The sequence below is a fragment of the Urocampus carinirostris genome, chromosome 1, assembly GCF_059441175.1.
Source record: "Urocampus carinirostris isolate Australia breed hairy pipefish chromosome 1, RoL_Ucar_1.0, whole genome shotgun sequence".
Lineage (NCBI taxonomy): Eukaryota > Metazoa > Chordata > Actinopteri > Syngnathiformes > Syngnathidae > Urocampus > Urocampus carinirostris.
Window position 1 is genome coordinate 26,513,894 of NC_142349.1, and position 18,080 is coordinate 26,531,973.

The window sequence follows — 18,080 nt, forward strand, 5'->3', positions numbered from 1 at the left end:
TAGCTACGGGTAGCAAATCTCGGCAGGCGTGCATTTCTCGACATAACACTGGCAACACGGACTGTGCAAGAGCGGGAGAAGAGGGGAACTTAAAGGGCCGCTCGGAAGCACAACACGTAAAGCCTGTCTTTTGTAACAAAAGCTAAGTTAAACAAAACTGCATGAACAGAGACAAAGAAAAACAATGAGAGAAACTTTGGCCTGAACTGAACGTAACTATTGACATTTTAGGCCAGACCATCCCAAAATTCAAGTCGAGCTCAGGATCAGGGTTACGATCTTACCACTAGGCTGTATGTGGCGGACAAAACATTTTCTCGCTTGCGAAGGTCTTGCTCGTCTCTGAGGTGTCTGACCTTTTACTATTAAATCAACACAACAAAATATTTCATTGTGCAGCTCATTCTCTTCAAGTTTAACGGCTGTTGGCTTGATCGCTTTGCTGGATTACTGCCCCTTTCCCATTCATAGTTTGTGAAACCGGTGATGTTTTTCAACTATCCAACTTGGAATCTGATTGGCTTAGCCCACTCCTTTTTGAACACTGATGTTACGGTAAACAGCCTTCTAGAGTTTTTGCGAAGGCCTCTTGGTAAATTTCTGAGCCTAGTAACAACGAACGGCTGAGAAATGATTGATTAAATGCTTAAATATGAAAGCACATATCTGGAAGCAGCACAACCAGGACAAAGCAATGAAAGGAAGCTGACAATTTGGGAAATTTCAATAAGAATTGATGGACAGAATATAATTATCATCACCTGATCTAAATATTTTTAGGCCAGCAGAGACGACTTACTACTTTGTGAAAATCACATTGCACATACGATACAGTAAAGACAAAACTATTCACTTCCAAAGGGCCATTTACTCATCATCTAGGACAAAGGTGTCAAACTAATTTTTCACAAAGGGCCAGATAACCGTAATGGCTGTCCTCAAAGGGATTGATGGAAGTTGTAATTAAAAATGTAATTAAATGGTATGTAAAATAACTATCAATTTATTAATAATTAAGTGACAACTATTGTGTTGGAGAAAAAAATGTCGCTACACATATGCAGCCTTCCAGGAAGGCGAAAAAACACACAGCTAAGACAAAAATGTCGCTTGGCTAAAAACAGTGGGGACGGCAAAGACAAACCCCTTCATGCGGAAGATAGTGATATGCACTCGCCTCACAAGAAGATAAATAGGTGGCGTTCCTATGATGAGACAGGATTTTATTGACATTCCTATGGAGACAGATATGATGGCGTGACTAATTCCTGGTATGCTTTTCTTGATGTGCGCACATGCGAAGGTGAAATTCCATGCTTGAAGCATCGCCTCTGGCGTTCTGTAGGGACTAAATAAAAGGGGTAATTACCTTATTAGAGGATTCAATCACGCAAATGCCTGGTGGCGCATTTAATGTCGTGGACCAAATGTAAAGATTTATAAATTGGTTTCAGGATCTGTCAAGGTTGATTGGAAATGATCAACAACAGATTTGTGTTTTGTGATACTGTTTTATTAAAGGTGCTAGATGGAATTTGGATCTTTTTTACTCACTGACGCCATCTTCTGGCGTGTTTTATATTTGAAAGCTCTGTCAAGCTCCTTATGGCGGGTGTGCAAGTACGTGCATGTCTTAGATGTGCTCGAATACATTCCTTTTTCATCTTATTAGGGGTTTCGGTTAGCATTTGGACTGTACTTGAAACAGGCCTTTTCTTACTTTTTCCATTTTCATGCTACACTAATGAAGAACTGTGGTGACGAGCATAACCCTGCATCCCCTTTCCTCCTACCTAATATGTTCAGTGGCCCAAACAGCTTTGCTAACAGTAAGCTAAAAGCAGATAAGTGCAGAGGGAAAAAATCACAAGGGCTCTTTGAACTTAGTTGGGCATCTTTAAGAAATATGAGAGATTTTCTACTTTCAACTTTTTTAAGGACACGTCAAACGACACACCCCACCTTTATTAACAAGAATATCCGTAACCAAATAAATACTCTAAGACTACATCCCAACCTTTTGAAAGCAGTCAATGTTATTTATTGGGCTTTCAATTTTTATGCATGAAACACAATAAGTCTAAAAAATATTAAAAAACAAAGAACACGAACTAGTTTAAAACCGTAAGTGGCAAACTTTACTAAAAAGGAAAACTAATGTGATAGCGGTTTATTCCCGCACAGACTTAGTTCCACTGCAAGATAAGGCAGCCGTATCCTAAAATACAAGTATTGAGTCTTTTTTTTTATTAAGAAGAAAAAACACATTAGATTTTAAACAACAAAAAATCAGAAGGCGTTTGTAAATGCTGCAGCGAGGCTTTTAACTAAGACTAGAAAGTTTGATCACATTACACCGATTTTAGCTGACCTGCATTGGCTCCCTGTTAGCTTAAGATGTGATTTTAGGGTTCTGTTGGTAGTATACAAAATCATGCATGGACTTGCTCCCTCATATCTTTCAGATTTAATTTCCCCCTATGTTCCGGTCCGGAGCCTTCGCTCGGAAAATGCTTGTCTACTAGTGATCCCAAGAGGCCAGATGAGCTCTGCAGGTTCGAGAGCGTTCTCCATTCGGGTCCCGGTGCTGAGATTCGATCTGCAACCTCATGGAAATGTTTAAATCTAAACTTAAAACACACTTCTATTCTATAGCATATGAATAACCTATATTTCATGTCGACAATTTATGTGTATTATTTGCCCTCATGTAGGTTTTAGATCAGGGGATGGTGTCATAATAGTCTGTGGTTTGCAATAATCTGTGGTCTGTGCAGCCCTTTTGAGACTCATTGTGATTAAGGGCAATACAAATAGACATGACTTGTAAGGGGATAAAATCAGTAGTCAAACGCATAAACATAGAAGTGTTGGGGAGTAAAAAGCAAATCAGGTTCAGGATAAAAACAATTGCTTGGTAGAAAACATAGTTGTCAGAACTACATACATTATGTAATTGCAAAACAGTGTAGACAAATATTATTTAAAAGTAACTCAATACTTAAAAGGACAGTGTGTATTATTTGACCCCTAGATGTCGCTATAGGTTGTGCAACCAAGAATCAGTGCTAAAAAGCACAAGGAAAAATACAACTACAGAGACTCAAGGTGACCAAAACGCGACATATCACTTTTCATTTTTCCCCAGCCTTTATTGAGGTTTTTGAGTAGCCGTAGCAGCAGGATGGCATACAATTATGTCAGCTCCCTTTAGGCAAGGCTGTTCATAATTAAAGGGATTGTGTGATAGTAAGTGCCTTCTCGTGGTACAAAAAAACTACCTAGTAAGAAAATTAACATACATTTTAATACCTGGCAAAAATACACGGACTATCATACCAATGATATCTTTTATAAAAAATCATAGGTATAGAAATATGTATTCCTTTTCAGGGTGGAATCCTTTCTTAGATCAGCGCCATATTCTTCCGGAATCCTGCCACCACACTGACGTGTATCACTGGTCCTCCCTTTTGCCAGAAAACATTGTCATCTGGTGGTCAAAAATTACACATTGAGGCTTTAAAATAAATGCAAACTTCTCCACCTCCGAGTATTACAAAAACATCAAATGTATATATGATAGTTAATGTAGTTTTTGCTCACTATTTAAATAATTATTGATTTTTTTTTATGTTTTTACCATTTTAGTAATACACACTTTCCCTTTAACACTACTAAAGGGACATAAAATAGTTGAGCGCTGGTAACCATTCAGATGTTTAAGTTTTCGGCACTTTTTCCTTTTTTGGCCTCAGCTGCAAAGACAAAACAAAAAAAGTATGATGCCTTCACTTATTTCCATGCTTACTGGTGTAATCTCGTGATACCAGATGCCTGGACATGACCTATCTGAGGGACTCCTGATTTGGGCCACAGTCTCTTGTAGAATTACTGTTGCTTTCTGTGCAGAGTCAAGTCAAGTCAAGTCATTTTTATTTGTATAGCCCTAAATCACGAAAAGTCTCAAAGGGCTTCACAGATTATTACACTATATTACAGACTATTTTTCAGCCGACGAGAAGAGTAGGTTATTCATATGCTATGGAGTAGAAGTGAGTTTTAAGCTTAGATTTAAACATTTCCACTGAGATTGCAGATCAGATCTCAGGGGGAAGAGCATTCCACAGCACCGGTGCCCGGATGGAGAACGCTCTCGAACCCGCAGAACACTTCTTTGCTCTTGGGATCACCAGAAGACCGGCAGTCTCAGATCGTAGGCTTCAGACCCGGACATAGGGGCAAATCATATCTGAAAGATAAGAGGGAGCAAGTCCATGTATGATTTTGTATAATACTAAGATTGAGGAAAATAAGCCAGAACTTGTCATCAAACTTTATCCACAGAAACCGAATAACTTTCAAAAAATGACACAATTATGTGTTGTAATTTACAAATACTCTCACAAATGGAGGCATTTGAAAGTAATCAATGCAATACTCAATTTAACCACAATTTAAGAAAACTGTCAATTTGTTAAGACCTTGAGAATGAAATGTACAACTTGGGATAATGGGTTTATATACAATGCATCCGGAAAGTATTCACAGCGCTTCACTTTTTCCACATTTGGTTTTGTTACAGCCTCATTCCAAATTGTATTAATTTAATCTTTTATATCAAAATTCTACACAAAATACTCCATTATGACAATGTGAAAATGTTTTTTTTTATTTTTTATTTATTTATTAAAAATAGAAAACTAAGAAATCACATTTACATAAGTATTCACAGCATTTGCTTAATACTTCGTTGATCCACCTTTGGCAGCAAATACAGCCTCAAGTCTTTTTGAATATGATCCCACAAGTTTAGCACACCTATCTTTAGGCAGTTTTGCCCATTCTTCTTTGCAATAAGTCTCAAGCTTAATCAGGTTGGATGGGAGACGTTTGTGCACAGCCATTTTCAGATCTCTCTAGAAATGTTCGATCGGATTCAAGTCTGGACTCTGGCTGGGCCACTCCAGGACATTCATGAAGTGGTTCTGAAGCCAATCTTTTGAGATCTTGGCTGTGTGCTTTGTGTCGTTGTCCTGCTGAAAAATGAACCTTCATCTCAGCCTGAGGTCAAGAGCGCTCTGGAGCAGGTTTTCATCCAGGATATCTCTATATATTGCTGCATTCATTTTTCCTTCTATCCTGACTAGTCTGCCAGTTCCTGCTGCTGAAAAACATCCCCACAGCATGATGCTGCCACCACCATGCTTCACTGTAGGGATGGTATTGGCCTGGTGATGAGCGGTGCCTGGTTTACTCCAAACATGCCGCCTGGCATTCACACCAAAGAGTTCAATCTTTGTCTCATCAGACCAGAGAATTTTGTTTCTCATGGTCTGAGAGTCATTCAGGTGCTTTTTGGCAAATTCCAGACGGGCTTCCATGTTCCTTTTACTAAGGAGTGGCTTTCGTCTGGCCACTCTACCATACAGGCCTGATTGGTGGATTGCTGCAGAGATGGATGTCCTTCTGGAAGGTTCTCCTCTCTCCACAGAGGAACGCTGGAGCTCTGACAGAGTGACCATCGGGTTCTTGGTCACCTCCCTGACTAAGGCCCTTCTTCCCCGATCGCTCAGTTTATAAGGCCGGCCAGCTCTAGGAAGAGTCCTGGTGGTTCCAAATGTCTTCCATTTACGAATAATGGAGGCCACTGTGCTCATTGGGACCTTCAAAGCAGCAGAATTTTTTCTGTATCCTTCCCCAGATCTGTGCTTCAAGACAATCCTGTCTCGTAGGTCTACAGACAGTTCTTTTGACTTCATGCTTGGTGTTTGTGCTCTGACATGCACACTCAACTGTGGGACCTTATAGACAGGTGTGTGCCTTTCCAAATAATGTCCAATCAACTGAATTTACTGCAGGTGGACTCCAATTAAGCTGTAGAAAGATCTCAAGGATGATCAGTGGAAATAAGATGCACCTGAGCTCAATTTTGAGCTTCATGGCAAAGGCTGTGAATACTTATGTAAATGTGATTTCTTAGTTTTCTATTTTAATTCTCATCTCTCATCTCATTAGCCGTACCGCTTATCCTCAAGTAGGGTCGCGGGGGGCTGGAGCCCATCCCAGCAATCATCGGGCAGTGGGCAGGGGACACCCTGAACTGGTTGCCAGCCAATCGCAGGGCACACAGGGACAGACAACTCATTCGCTCATTCACACCTAGGGACAATTTGGACCGGCCAATTAACCTGAAATGTATGTCTTTGGAATGTGGGAGGAAACCGGAGTGCCCGGAGGAAACCCACGCAAGCACGGGGAGAACATACAAACTCCGCACAGAAAGTCTGGAGCTGGATTTGAACCCACGACAGGTTCCCATGACATGAACTGTGCCGCACAAGCGCTAACCACTGCGCCGCCGTGTCTATTTTAATTAATTCAAAAAAAGTTTAAAAAAAAAAAAACGTTTTCACATTGTCATAATGGAGTATTTTGTGTAGAATTTTGAGATAAGATATTCAATTAATATAATTTGGAATGAGGCTGTAACATAACAAAATGTGGAAAAAGTGAAGCGCTGTGAATACTTTCCGGATGCACTGTATCTATTCACAATTCAGGCATTTAACTGTACTTCACGGTTTCAAAAGTTGAAAAACGAGAAAACCTTTAGGCACTTTATTTAGTCAAAACAACAAATATAAGGTGAGCAGAGGTGGAGGTGATTATGTGGGTGTGACATTTATGGTTCAAAAGGGTGAACGTTTGTACAAACACAAAAAAATGCCTTACCATTTATTACTCACAATGATTAAAAATACATAATAGCTCTAATAAGAAATTCTAATGTGACTGAATTAACAGTTGAAAAAGTAAGTCATATATAATTACTAAAAAGTATTATACAAATATGTACAAAATAACACAAAGATTTGATTAAATTAGTGCTGTCAAACACTAATGATTCGCAGAGTGCAATACACCATGTGAAAGAAAAACAATGGAAGAACATTTTTGTTGTGTTAAGTAGAGTCCTTTCCATCTGAAGACGCACAGGAATAATGTATTGTTTTTCTCAAACCCAGAAGTCTTTGCATACTGTACCTAAATATGCCTCAATTAACCAGGAACCCCCAATTGTTTAAGGAATTGACAACCTTGTATCAGTTAAGTACATGTAATGCCGTCTCTGGGAACTATGGAAAGTCTTTGGAAAGATACTGGAGAGTATTCTTGTGGAGGCCGAGATGGATAGAATCGAGATAATGTAGAAATCTGATGGAAGAAGAGGACAACTTCACGTCATTGCACTTAAGACAGTTTCAATTTGTATGTCGCTAAGAAAGAGACATTGTGGCCTTACCGTCGTTTCACCTTGCCTTGCTCCTTAATCTGCTCTGACCTGCAGATGGTGCGCAGGGCTGGCAAATAATCCACAGCAGTTGCGCATCTGTTGCCCATCGTTCCAAATATTCCGCCACACACCAAATTCTCCATTAAGTCTCTCCTCTGCCCAACAATCCTGAAACAATCAATGTGCTTATTTTTGCGCTGGAGAAGGTTTCACACAAACTAAATGTTATTGGGTGTATGTTGAACTTACATGGGCCGACAAAGGCTGCTCTGAGTGAAGCTGTAACAATTGCAATGAGAAGCCACAGGGAGTGAGAGTTCTGCTGCTGTGTCGGCCCTGAGCTGCCCATCTAGTAACTGGGCCTGATCCCAGGCCTCACCCACAGAGACCCGACACTTGTGAAAGCTGAGTGCTTCCACCGCAGCCCGGATCTCCAGAGCCTGTTCAACCATTTCCCAGCTCAACGTTTCCACCTCAAACTTGGACTCATCTGTCATCCCGTCCTTGAGAACTGCACTGACCTGCAGAGGGCCCCTGTGTGAATTACCCCCATAGAGTAAAGAGTCCATGTTAGACAAATTGTCGAAAAAGTCACTCATTGACTGTATGCACTTCGAGACAGGAACACTCTTCAAATATTCAGCAGCAGTCAATGGTTTCCCTTTTTTAATCTTAGGAATCGGGCTTTCCGCAGTGGCCTCTGTGGCCTTTTCCTGCTGCTTTCCAAGAGAGAGAAAACACTCCTCTGAGTCAGAATCAGAGTGCAGTCCATCGTGGTCCGGTAGAGTGCGTCTTTTCTTTATCATCCTGTCGGATATTTTAATTGGACTTCCGTCAACTGAGCAATCGGCTGAATGAGTCGAGTGTGGAGGCACTGCATCAGATGGCTGGGAGTCGAGTACAAATTCAGAAAGCGGCACTGGTTTGTAGCTGGAGATCAACTGCGTGCATGGTAAAGGTAAGAGGGTTTCCATGTTGGAGTAGAGCAAGTTTACCCCACGTTGAGTACTTTCCATCAGTAGCTTCCAGCAGGTCATCTCATTTGTCCGAGTCTGTTAATGACATTAAAAATAAGCAAAAGTTTCAAAATAAACAATCAATTACTACAGAATATTTTAAATATACTATTACGTTAATAAACCATTGATTTTTGATGAAAGTGGTTCTTATCATGTAGAGGTCAACCGATTTTTTTACACATTCATTGTCTTTTTTTTTCTCCAACCCCCTTTGTGACTACCTTCAACTAAAATGGCGAGGAAATCTAGCAAACAAGCACTAAAGCAGACAACACTGGTGTTTCACTCGCCTTCACGTGAAGGCAAACTCAGATTTTCCTATTCTTCTCAGCGCTTCTTCTTCACGTAGCTCAGGAGGTAGAGCGCTCGTCTTGGGATCAAGGGATCCCAGTTCGAATCCCGGCTCGTCCGTGTTACATGTCGAAGTGGAATTGGGTAAGACACTGAACCCCTAATACCCCCAATAAGCAGGTGCCTTAAATGGCTGCACGGCCGCTATTGGGAAATGTGGAGCACATTGTAAAGTGCTTTGGGAAGTCATTGACTTGAAAAGCGCTATATAAATGCAGACCATTTCATAGAACGAGTGTCGCGATTATAGTAAATATAATGTGTTTTGCTTTTAAGAAATATTGATTAATGTGATTAAAGACTACAGAAGAATACCACACTTATTAGTCATGGTAGATGTGTTGAATTTGTAATGTGTTTACAGTAAAATGTTTGGGCGCTATTAACGTTCTATTTGTATTCATAAAAAAATATTCTTTGTGTCTTTTTGCATTATTATAAATTCCTTATGCCAATCTCCAAGCTTTTACAGCAAACGAATAATGGCACCAAATAACGGTTATCCGCCTCCTCTTAAAACTAATAATTGGTATCAGCCCTGAAAAGCCCATATCAGTTGATCCTTAGTATTAAGTGCTAGAAGTTGTAATGTCAATTGCTTTAAGATCTTAGAAAGCAGTGCGTGTCAATAATGTACCTGAAGCTGCTCCCAAACATTTCTCTTAGGTTCGATATTCAAAAGGCCAAGCCGGCTTTCTGCACAGCCACTTTCGAATGGAGGTTGAGGGTTTTTTGAAAGCAGTTCACACTCATCCCCTACTTCATAGATTGTCTGTCGCTTCAGTTCATTTCCTGATTTCAAAAGCACACACTTAACTTTATTGTCAAATTATGTCAATACGTACACTCATGATATGACAAACACTTACCACTTGGGTTTGTGTTGTCAGACAGTGATGTGAGTTTGCGCCCTCCACCACTACGAGCCCAGCATTGCAATTGTAATAAACTCTGCCTGATATCACAGTTGTTGAGTTTAAGCAGTGTGCTGATGTCACATTGATCTGTCCTTGTGTCCTCAGCCAGACACAACAGTCGTAGGTAACTGCTTACATCCAACTATGGGAGAAAATTTGTCATTTTTGTCCGACTCAATTGTGGGGTGAGTAAATCTCCAAAGAGGCTGCTACTCACCAAAGAGGGAGTTTCGAAATGGATCTCTTCAAAGTTACCATCAAATATGGTTCTAAATCCTGGGTCTGTAAATCATCAAATTAGTCAGCAGGTCAAACGTAGACATAGAGTCAGGACTCACACTCAAATTCATGAGTGCAAATGCAAAATGTAGCCATAATTCTGTCAAATATATGTTGATTTAACCAATGTAACAACAACAATAGTAATAGTAATGATGTTTTAGATAATCAGAGTAGTCCATAATATGATATACTAAATGGGCAAAAAAGGAACTCGTCCCCTTAAAACAATTTGCATATATACTTATTTTTGTGACTTGAGTGCTTCTACTCACCAGTGGTGGTGAGGATGACCGGTCTCTTTGTTGTTCCCATGAACGTTTTGATGGCAGCAAGAAAACCAGCATCATCTTCAAAAATAACATCCACTTCTTCAAACAAGATGAGAGAGGTGGCTGTTCGCTTGTTCTGTTCCTCATTCTCTTTTGTTGCAAAAGCTGAAGGTGACTTGATCTTAGTGGTTGCTTTCTTAGGGTCTGCTTGAGCTTTTGCTTGCTTGAGAGGGGCTATAAAATGGAGAAACAAGCCCTCTAGATATTCCCTGGAGGTATCTTTGTAAATATTTTTGTCAAGTAACAAAGTATTTACCATTTTCGTCCTCTAGCTTAGTGCTTAAGGATTCCTTGTTGCTAGGTTGGCCGGTTTTGAAAAAGTTAGCCAAAGTGCTTGGCGTGAGGGCTCCTTGTTTAGTAATTCTTGGGAAGTTGGGAGGTTTCCTGGGAGATGAAATAACCTTGCGTGGAGAGTTTGGTTTTCCTGGATGACAGACAAATGTAGGCAGTAGAAAAAAACTTTATGACGTATATGTAATTAATACACCAAAATTTAGCCAGCATAGTCAGACATTTTTGTCCGTACTTGGTGAGGATGTACGCTTGCCAGTACAGCTGCTTGTGTTGTAGCTGTTAAAGAAGGTGGACTTGATGGCATTGATTCCTTTACTGTCCACCTGGTGCGACTGAGTTGCCTCCTTCAGTTGGGACAGAATGAGACGGCCACTCCGTTGAGATGAAGCGTTTACCTCAAACACCTTGAAAGACCAAAAAGGGACATGGAGATATCGTACATGTAATGCGGAGGTACGTACAGGACAGTTTAATTGCGACTATAAGCCGCAACTTTTCCCCCAAGCTTTTAACCCAGCAGCTTATGCAACCATTTTATGTATTATTTTCTAACGACCGCCAGGAGCGCCCGAGCAGTAAAAAGAAGAGTGAGACACGTGGAATGTGCCCAGGAAGACACAAGTTTAATGTAACTTTGCGCGAGGAATAAAACTAGCATGAACAGACCCTCTTCGTGGAAAAGGTGTCAATCCAAAGGGGAGCGCTAACTATCATATTGGGAATCATTATATGAGTCTGCTTATTTGTAAATGGAAATAATGAGGCAAAACGAGCAGATTACAAGAAGCAATGTCCAACGAAGCAGAAATGTTTAAGGCAGATTTCTATTCATCTGTCAACATTATAGTGTGTTATGGAGTAAATATTTGACACTTTTGGATTTTATGGATTGTCCTTGATGAAACCAAGCCATTCTCAGACATTCAAAGGAGTTGAAGACAGCTCAGGGGATGACCAGGTGAGTTACGTCGGCTTTATTGTTTTCGGGTATCTTGTTTCAGACCGATAATGTTCATTAGATGACTATATTTTGAAATAGTCATCATATCTTGAATCCCAAGAGTTTACGTTTTGTAATAGTATGTGGCATGACATATTTCAGTGAGTGGTAACATCGTACAGATACGTATTTGTCAAAGGTCCCACGGCCCAACAGTGTGCTATCGGAACGTTAAGGGGTTAAATTACCGTATATTATTACAACTCCTTCTGTGTACCGTCATTCTTTGTTAATATCTCATGATTCAATGTGTGTGAATATAGTCAGATGCGGCTTATGTATGCACAAAATGTTTTTTCCGTTAAAAATCTACTCGGTGGGGATTATAATCTGAATTTTACAGTAGTGTGTCATTATTTTGGATCCTTACTTTAAAACCTAACTCCTGAGCACAGGCATAAACTGAGGCAGTCTTTCCTATTCCCGTAGGTCCTGTAATAAGGACCGTATTGCACAATGAGTCCTCTGCAAATAAGGGGTCCTCATCGCCACACTCCCAGTCTGAGTCTGCATAAAAGAACAAATATTCAGACAGTCCACCTAAAAAAAAAGATAAAAATAATTTTGAATGGCATACCATTGCTGACTTCTTGCTTCTTTTCACTAAGCTTATTTCTCTCTTCCCTGTCTGCACGAAGCTTCCATTCTTTCAGCCAACTACAAAAAAATAAAATAAAAGTACGGAATAAGTAAAACGTTTTTTGAATGGGGGGGACTATACTTTTTGCTTACCTATGCAGCCTTCTCACTGAAGCAGTGTTGCCAATGATATCACTGCAATGCTGTGGTTGATATTTTTCTGTCCATAACACATCCTCCTTAAACTCAACTAAAGAACACAAGATTTACCATGATTTGTACTGTGGGCAAAATAATATATATATATATATATATATATATATATATATATATATATATATAAAATTAAAAAACACTAGGTTTAACAAAGTGTATCATTCTAGGTAGTGGAATTGTAAGAGGTACCATCATAATAACTCACATTTCTTGCCAGCTTCATGAGATACATCATCTACCACCACAACAGAATCATCTTTTTTGGGCGCAGTCTCGTCCTTGGCTTTATCCAATCTATCCTTCTGGGCTTTTCTTGCGCATCTTGCCCTCTTTGATGGCTTTGGCTCAAAGGTGCTATTGTTTTCTTCCTTCCGAGCAGACCGCTGTTTCTTGGATATTTTGGGGACTGTGTCGTCCATTCTTTTTCTTTTCCCTCCAGCTGGCTCGGGTGAGGGCTGAGTGCTTGCAGGCTCTGTAAAAAAAGCAAACAATGTGTCCTTGTTTTTGAATTTCAGTGTATCATACAATTTATATAAGAAATTACATTTCGTTCTTCATTTCAGGATTACTTTTACAGTGTTTTTGTGTCGGGTGCTTAAGTGATGTCCAGGTAGGACTCACCGAAAGTCTGTTGGTGATCAACACGTCTGGCCAAGAAGCGAGGCAGCAACGTCTTCCCAGGAAAGAGAGGATTCGAAGAGACGATCTCTTCAACTAGAAACTCACGAGATTTTTCAGACATCTCTTCCCTCCAGCCTGAACTCTGGGGTTGTGGGGATAACCGTAGTTACATAATAAATTAAGTCAAGTCATATTCATTTGTATAGCGCTTAATCACAACGCAATTCTTTTAAATCTGTTACAATCTAGGAATGTCGGAAAGCAAACAAATCTGAAAAAACAACAACAACAACAACAAAAAAAACAACAAAAAACACCTAGAATGCAAAGACTATCGTCTTCTTGATCAACTTACTTGTTCAGGAAACACTATAGGTTCTGCCTTTGTCTTCACATCCAAAGATCCATTTAAATATCGGTTGTAATCAGGCACTTGCAAGTAAAGCTCATTTAGATGGCACAGTTGGGGAGACACAGGCCAAGGCAGATGCCGAAGAGGACAATCTGTCATTGTACAAAAGGCAAATAAATTTAATCGAAAACTTTCAAAAACTCGAAAGTAAGTGCAGACAAAATATATAATCGACAATACCATTTGGCATTTGCATTATGTGTATAACTGGTTGCATTGAGGCACAAGAAAGGGTGTATGTCTCTTTGGCGAGGGCAACCTTGGCCATCTGCTTCTTGAAGGAGTCAGGCAGGCCACTCTTGAGAAATTCTCTACGAGCCCTTAACTGCTCTTCATCTTGGGGGTTTTCAGAGAAGTCTGGGCTGCTCTCATCAGTGACGGAAATCACTGCAGATGCGTTGAGTGTTTTCTTCAAGGTTGGCAAGTTTCCTTTGGAGTCTTTTACAAACACAACACAATCATTCAGGGGCCTGAAAGCAAAAGCGACGTGACTAAAACTGAAAATGGGAATCATTACCTGAGGAAACTTTGCCCAACACGTCATTTAAATTACGTAGAGATTTCTTAGTTTTACATTTAAGCAGTCTCTTAGGTAAAGCACCCTGTTCGTCCTCCAGGCAGATGACATCATCCTGAAATCAAGTTCCAAGTCAAAGTGACACAGAGCTTGAAAATGTAGTTTTTTGATTAAGTTATACCTCATCTTCATAATAACTCTTTGCTATTGAAGCTGGTCTCCTTGACGAACGCCTTAAGGTGCTCTCGTTTTCAACAGGATTTTTCTTCATCTGTCGAGTGGCCTTCGCTTTGGCTACCAGTTTTTTTGCCTTTTTTGTTTTGGAATTATCCGATGACTTAAAACAAACATAAAAGCAGGAAAGCACACCTTGTGAGTACCTTTTAATTTTGTAGTTTATCAGTTACCCATTACAACATAATAACATTATCTTACATTACAGGCTAAAGAATGATTTCTGCGTCCTCCAGAAACTCGTCTCAATTTTAGCCTGATGGGACATATTAATGAATCAATGGACCAGCATAGGGTAAACCGTTATTATGCAATCAACAACACTAATAATGCTTTACCTGATTGGACTCTCTTTGGCATCAGGTGGAGAGACCATCTCTGCTACATAGACTCCGTGTTTAGACTTTTTATTGTGTGCTAATGTAACACACATCTCCAAAGAATCCTTCAATCTGTTTTTTCCCCCAAAAGATGATGTTCCTGAAGTTTCATCAGCTAGCTTAATACGGGCCTCTCTCAGAGATCTCCTCACAGCCAGATTAGAAGAGTTTGAGCAAGGGTTTGGCTCCTGTTGATTGTCATCACTTTTAGTGGTTTCCTTTCCCTTTTCAGAACTTTTATGACATGTTCTTTGTGGTTTTGTTTTAGCCGCAATTTTGTTTCCCTGAGAGTCGTTTTCCTCCACATCTTTTTCTGCTGATTGATTTTGCCTAGCCTGGTTCTTGCCCAGCTTTCCTTTGAAACCATCCATGCTAGGTTGTTTGAATGCAGCCATGAACTGTCGTCTTTCAACGTCAGGGTACTTGGGGGTTGATTCACTCTCATGTACAGTCAGGTCAAGATCCTCCTCTTCAAGAACTACATTGGATTTCCGTTTGGCCATTACAGGTGCAATGTGAGGAGGCGACGCTTCTTTAGTCAGACTTTTTGCACTCTTTCTCAGACTATTGAGAGAAGCCCCCGTGCTTTCAGGTTTTTCCACTTGTGGCTTTGGTGAAATGGTGTGCATTTGAGCTTGAAATGTGATAGTTTTAGGTGAGACTTGGACTGACACCTCTGTAGATTCTACATTTAGTTTTGATTTAGGGGTGTCCAACTGGTGACTGTCCATTTCAGCAGCAACTGCAGTTATTTCTTTCCCATCAGACTGCACATTGACCTTGTTGTGAACACGGACAAAATCCTCATAAGAAATCATGACTGTATTGCTTTTGTGTTCAGAGCCTTCATTGTCATCAACCTCCGTGATGACAGGACAAGGCCTTTCTGACTCATTCTTCTCAGTTTTAATTTGACGATCCTCTTTTAGTTTTTTCTTCTTTGAATTGTGGACTGCTCTCCTTTTAACAGGTTTCACATCGTCTTTAACAAGAGACACTGAAGAGGAAGAAATATTGACTGACACATCTTGTTCAGATTTTGAGGCACATTGGTGCTGATCATCTTTCAGAGCCTGATGAACAGGCTGACAAGTATCGCGCTCCATCACAAGATTAGACGTATTGGTGCTAATCTGCGCCAGCAAAGCAGCTGTATCACTGCCAACGACTGCACAGATACTTCTCGAGTCCAATGCAAAGCTGGAGTCCTCTACAGTTGGGCAGCTTTCCACATCATTTGAGACATTACCTTCAAGATGCATACATTCACTTGCTGTTTTAGTGGTTTTCCTCTTACATCTAATAGTCTGTTTTACTGTGACTTCTGAGTTAGTGTGTTCTTCTGAAAACTTCTGACCATTTTCTTTAAGGCATTCTGATGGTTTGGGCTTTGCTTTCGAAGTCAGGGGGCTACGACTAAAGTAGTCCATGATGTTATTGGAGCGAGGAGGTGAGAATGTTTTTTCCACAGCTTTAGCCACAGGAGAGAAGTAACTGGTGATTGTTTTCCCAACAGCCCTAGCTGCATCTTTGCTAGATTTTATGCAAGGCTGTAAACACAATAAGTGGAAGTAACATTTATATATGATACATACAATGTAATAGCAATCAATAAGTGAAAATACCTGTGTGTCAAAATCCTCTATGCTGGATGCCATTGCCACAACGCCAGCCATACTTCACAACCTAAGTCAAAGACATTGACTATAAGAATATGACGGCCCAGTTAAGTCAAGTCACTTTTGTTTGTATAGCCCTTAGTCACAAGATGTCTGAAAGGGCTGCACAGGATTACAATTTCACCATCCCTTACGCCGGGCAATTTCCACTAAAACTATATTGAAATGTGGCTTAATACATTTGGCATTTGTTGATAAAAGAGCGAGCTCAGTGGTCTCCAAACTACGGCCCGCGGGCTAGATACACCCGGTCTTTACATTTGGTCCACGCCCCACTGAAAAATAGCAGAAAACATTATTACAGACAGGAAAGAACAGGCAGACTCCAAAGTTTGACGCATTTTGGGCGCTCATTTCTGTAACTAGATTCGGGCCCTCCATTTTTATGGTAACATATGGTAAATGCTCTGCATTTATATCGCGCTTTTCAAGTCAATGACGACTCCCTAAAGCGCATTTACCATACCACATTCACACACACTCACACAACATTAGCGACCCTGCAGCCATGCAAGGCGTCAACGTATAAAAAGGCATTGGGTTTGATCTCATTATTACAGTATCTTTAGTCACAGTGCCAGAAATAAATGTTAATTTTGTTGTAAACTTTACATGTTACAGTTATAATAAAGTTGTTTACATTATCTATAATAAAATGGAAGGATAGAACATAATTTACCTTAGTGTAATAATAAAGTCTTCTGCCTTTTTTGGTCCAGTGCTCTGACAACTAATCTGAACTTTGATCTGTTAAGACGGAAATGTATGTTCCATGAACTTTTTCTTTTAGAACCCAGAATGTTATTCCCCCCCCCAAAAAAAAGAGTATTATTTATTTTTTTGCTTTTTTTGTGGTGTGAAGAATCCCGAGAAAGCTATTTGTTTATCTATTCTTAAAATGTAATGATTGACTTTGACTTTTGTTCTGTGAAGAATCCAGAAATGTTATAGGATCGTGGCTTTCTGGAAAATCATTTTTCACATTTAGCTCCTGCAAGCGTCACCTTTTTATGTGGCCCTCACAGGTAAAAGTTTGGAAACACCTGTTCTCGATAATCAATTTCACCTCGAATGTGAATTATAATGCCATATTGACATTAAATGTAAGATTAGTAATTTAGGAACTGTGGTTGCTCTAAATGCTGAGTGTTAACAGAGTTTGTGGTAGCTTAAAAAGATCAATATACATGTATGTTTTCACCAAGAGAAAACATTAACGTTATTGTGAAACTAGGCAAATAAATTTTGCACATACTCACATAAATGTTGACACGGAGAGCAGCACTTGTGGTTCTTCTCCAAGGTGAAGTGACTTTCTAAACGGCTTACCAAAAACCACTTCAGGCCTCGTTTCTGTCAACGTTTTTTTCTCGACAGCAAAATAAGACAATAACAATCTATCGGTTGCTTGCATGGACGTAGTCTCTCACAGAAAACAACAAGCTAGCAACGACAGCTGTAAATTGGTCCAAGTACGGTTCCACTTCACTATTCTCCAAACTGGTCCAGGCATTTTGCTAGCACAGCCTTTGGGCGTACGAACAAGACATGTAAGTGTCATATGAATGTTATCCAAAACGTCGACTTTGTAAGTCTAAAAAAGTTACTCGGGACGAGTGTTTCAAAAACGCGCCAGAGTTCTTCAGAAGGAAGAGCGCCAAACATACAGGACACTCTGCGTCGACCGATTTCACCAATGGAAGGCGAGCACATGATGACGCTATTTCCGGCCACCGTTCCAAATCAAAAATGGAGCCCAACTGGTTATATTACAATGCAGTGATTTAGATTACAGCTACTTCTACTGTGTGATGTGATTTATTTTATTTGGCATATATGTGTAGGTTCATATTTCTTTGTATGTTAAGATTTGTCGATTTAATAGCGTTCTTTCTCGTGGTGTTACGGTAGGACGTTTTTTTTTTGGGGTTTTCATTGCGTGACGTCATTAAG

At 40.0% G+C, this 18,080-nt stretch overlaps 1 protein-coding gene across 4 annotated transcripts; it reads right to left on the reverse strand.

Moving 5' to 3' along the window:
* Nucleotides 1-6,607: 6,607 nt before the first annotated feature.
* Nucleotides 6,608-17,804, reverse strand: atad5a (ATPase family AAA domain containing 5a). 4 transcript variants are annotated; one of them, XM_088332538.1, is made up of 22 exons: nucleotides 17,387-17,804; nucleotides 16,074-16,134; nucleotides 14,407-15,998; nucleotides 14,270-14,324; nucleotides 14,016-14,171; nucleotides 13,835-13,949; nucleotides 13,498-13,755; nucleotides 13,261-13,409; nucleotides 12,906-13,047; nucleotides 12,490-12,756; nucleotides 12,222-12,318; nucleotides 12,067-12,146; nucleotides 11,860-11,996; nucleotides 10,722-10,893; nucleotides 10,452-10,619; nucleotides 10,139-10,369; nucleotides 9,802-9,866; nucleotides 9,537-9,726; nucleotides 9,305-9,459; nucleotides 7,547-8,349; nucleotides 7,307-7,465; nucleotides 6,608-7,218 (listed from the first exon to the last, which is right to left on the reverse strand). In XM_088332538.1, exons 2-22 carry the CDS (start codon nucleotides 16,122-16,124, stop codon nucleotides 7,140-7,142), a joined length of 5,121 nt encoding a protein of 1,706 aa, XP_088188664.1. In that variant the 5' UTR covers nucleotides 16,125-16,134; nucleotides 17,387-17,804; the 3' UTR covers nucleotides 6,608-7,139. The 4 variants fall into 4 exon arrangements, with proteins under 4 accessions (XP_088188664.1, XP_088188653.1, XP_088188684.1 ...); XM_088332527.1 differs by having other exon boundaries at nucleotides 16,074-16,402; XM_088332558.1 differs by having other exon boundaries at nucleotides 17,383-17,804.
* Between the last annotated feature and the right edge of the window lie 276 nt (nucleotides 17,805-18,080).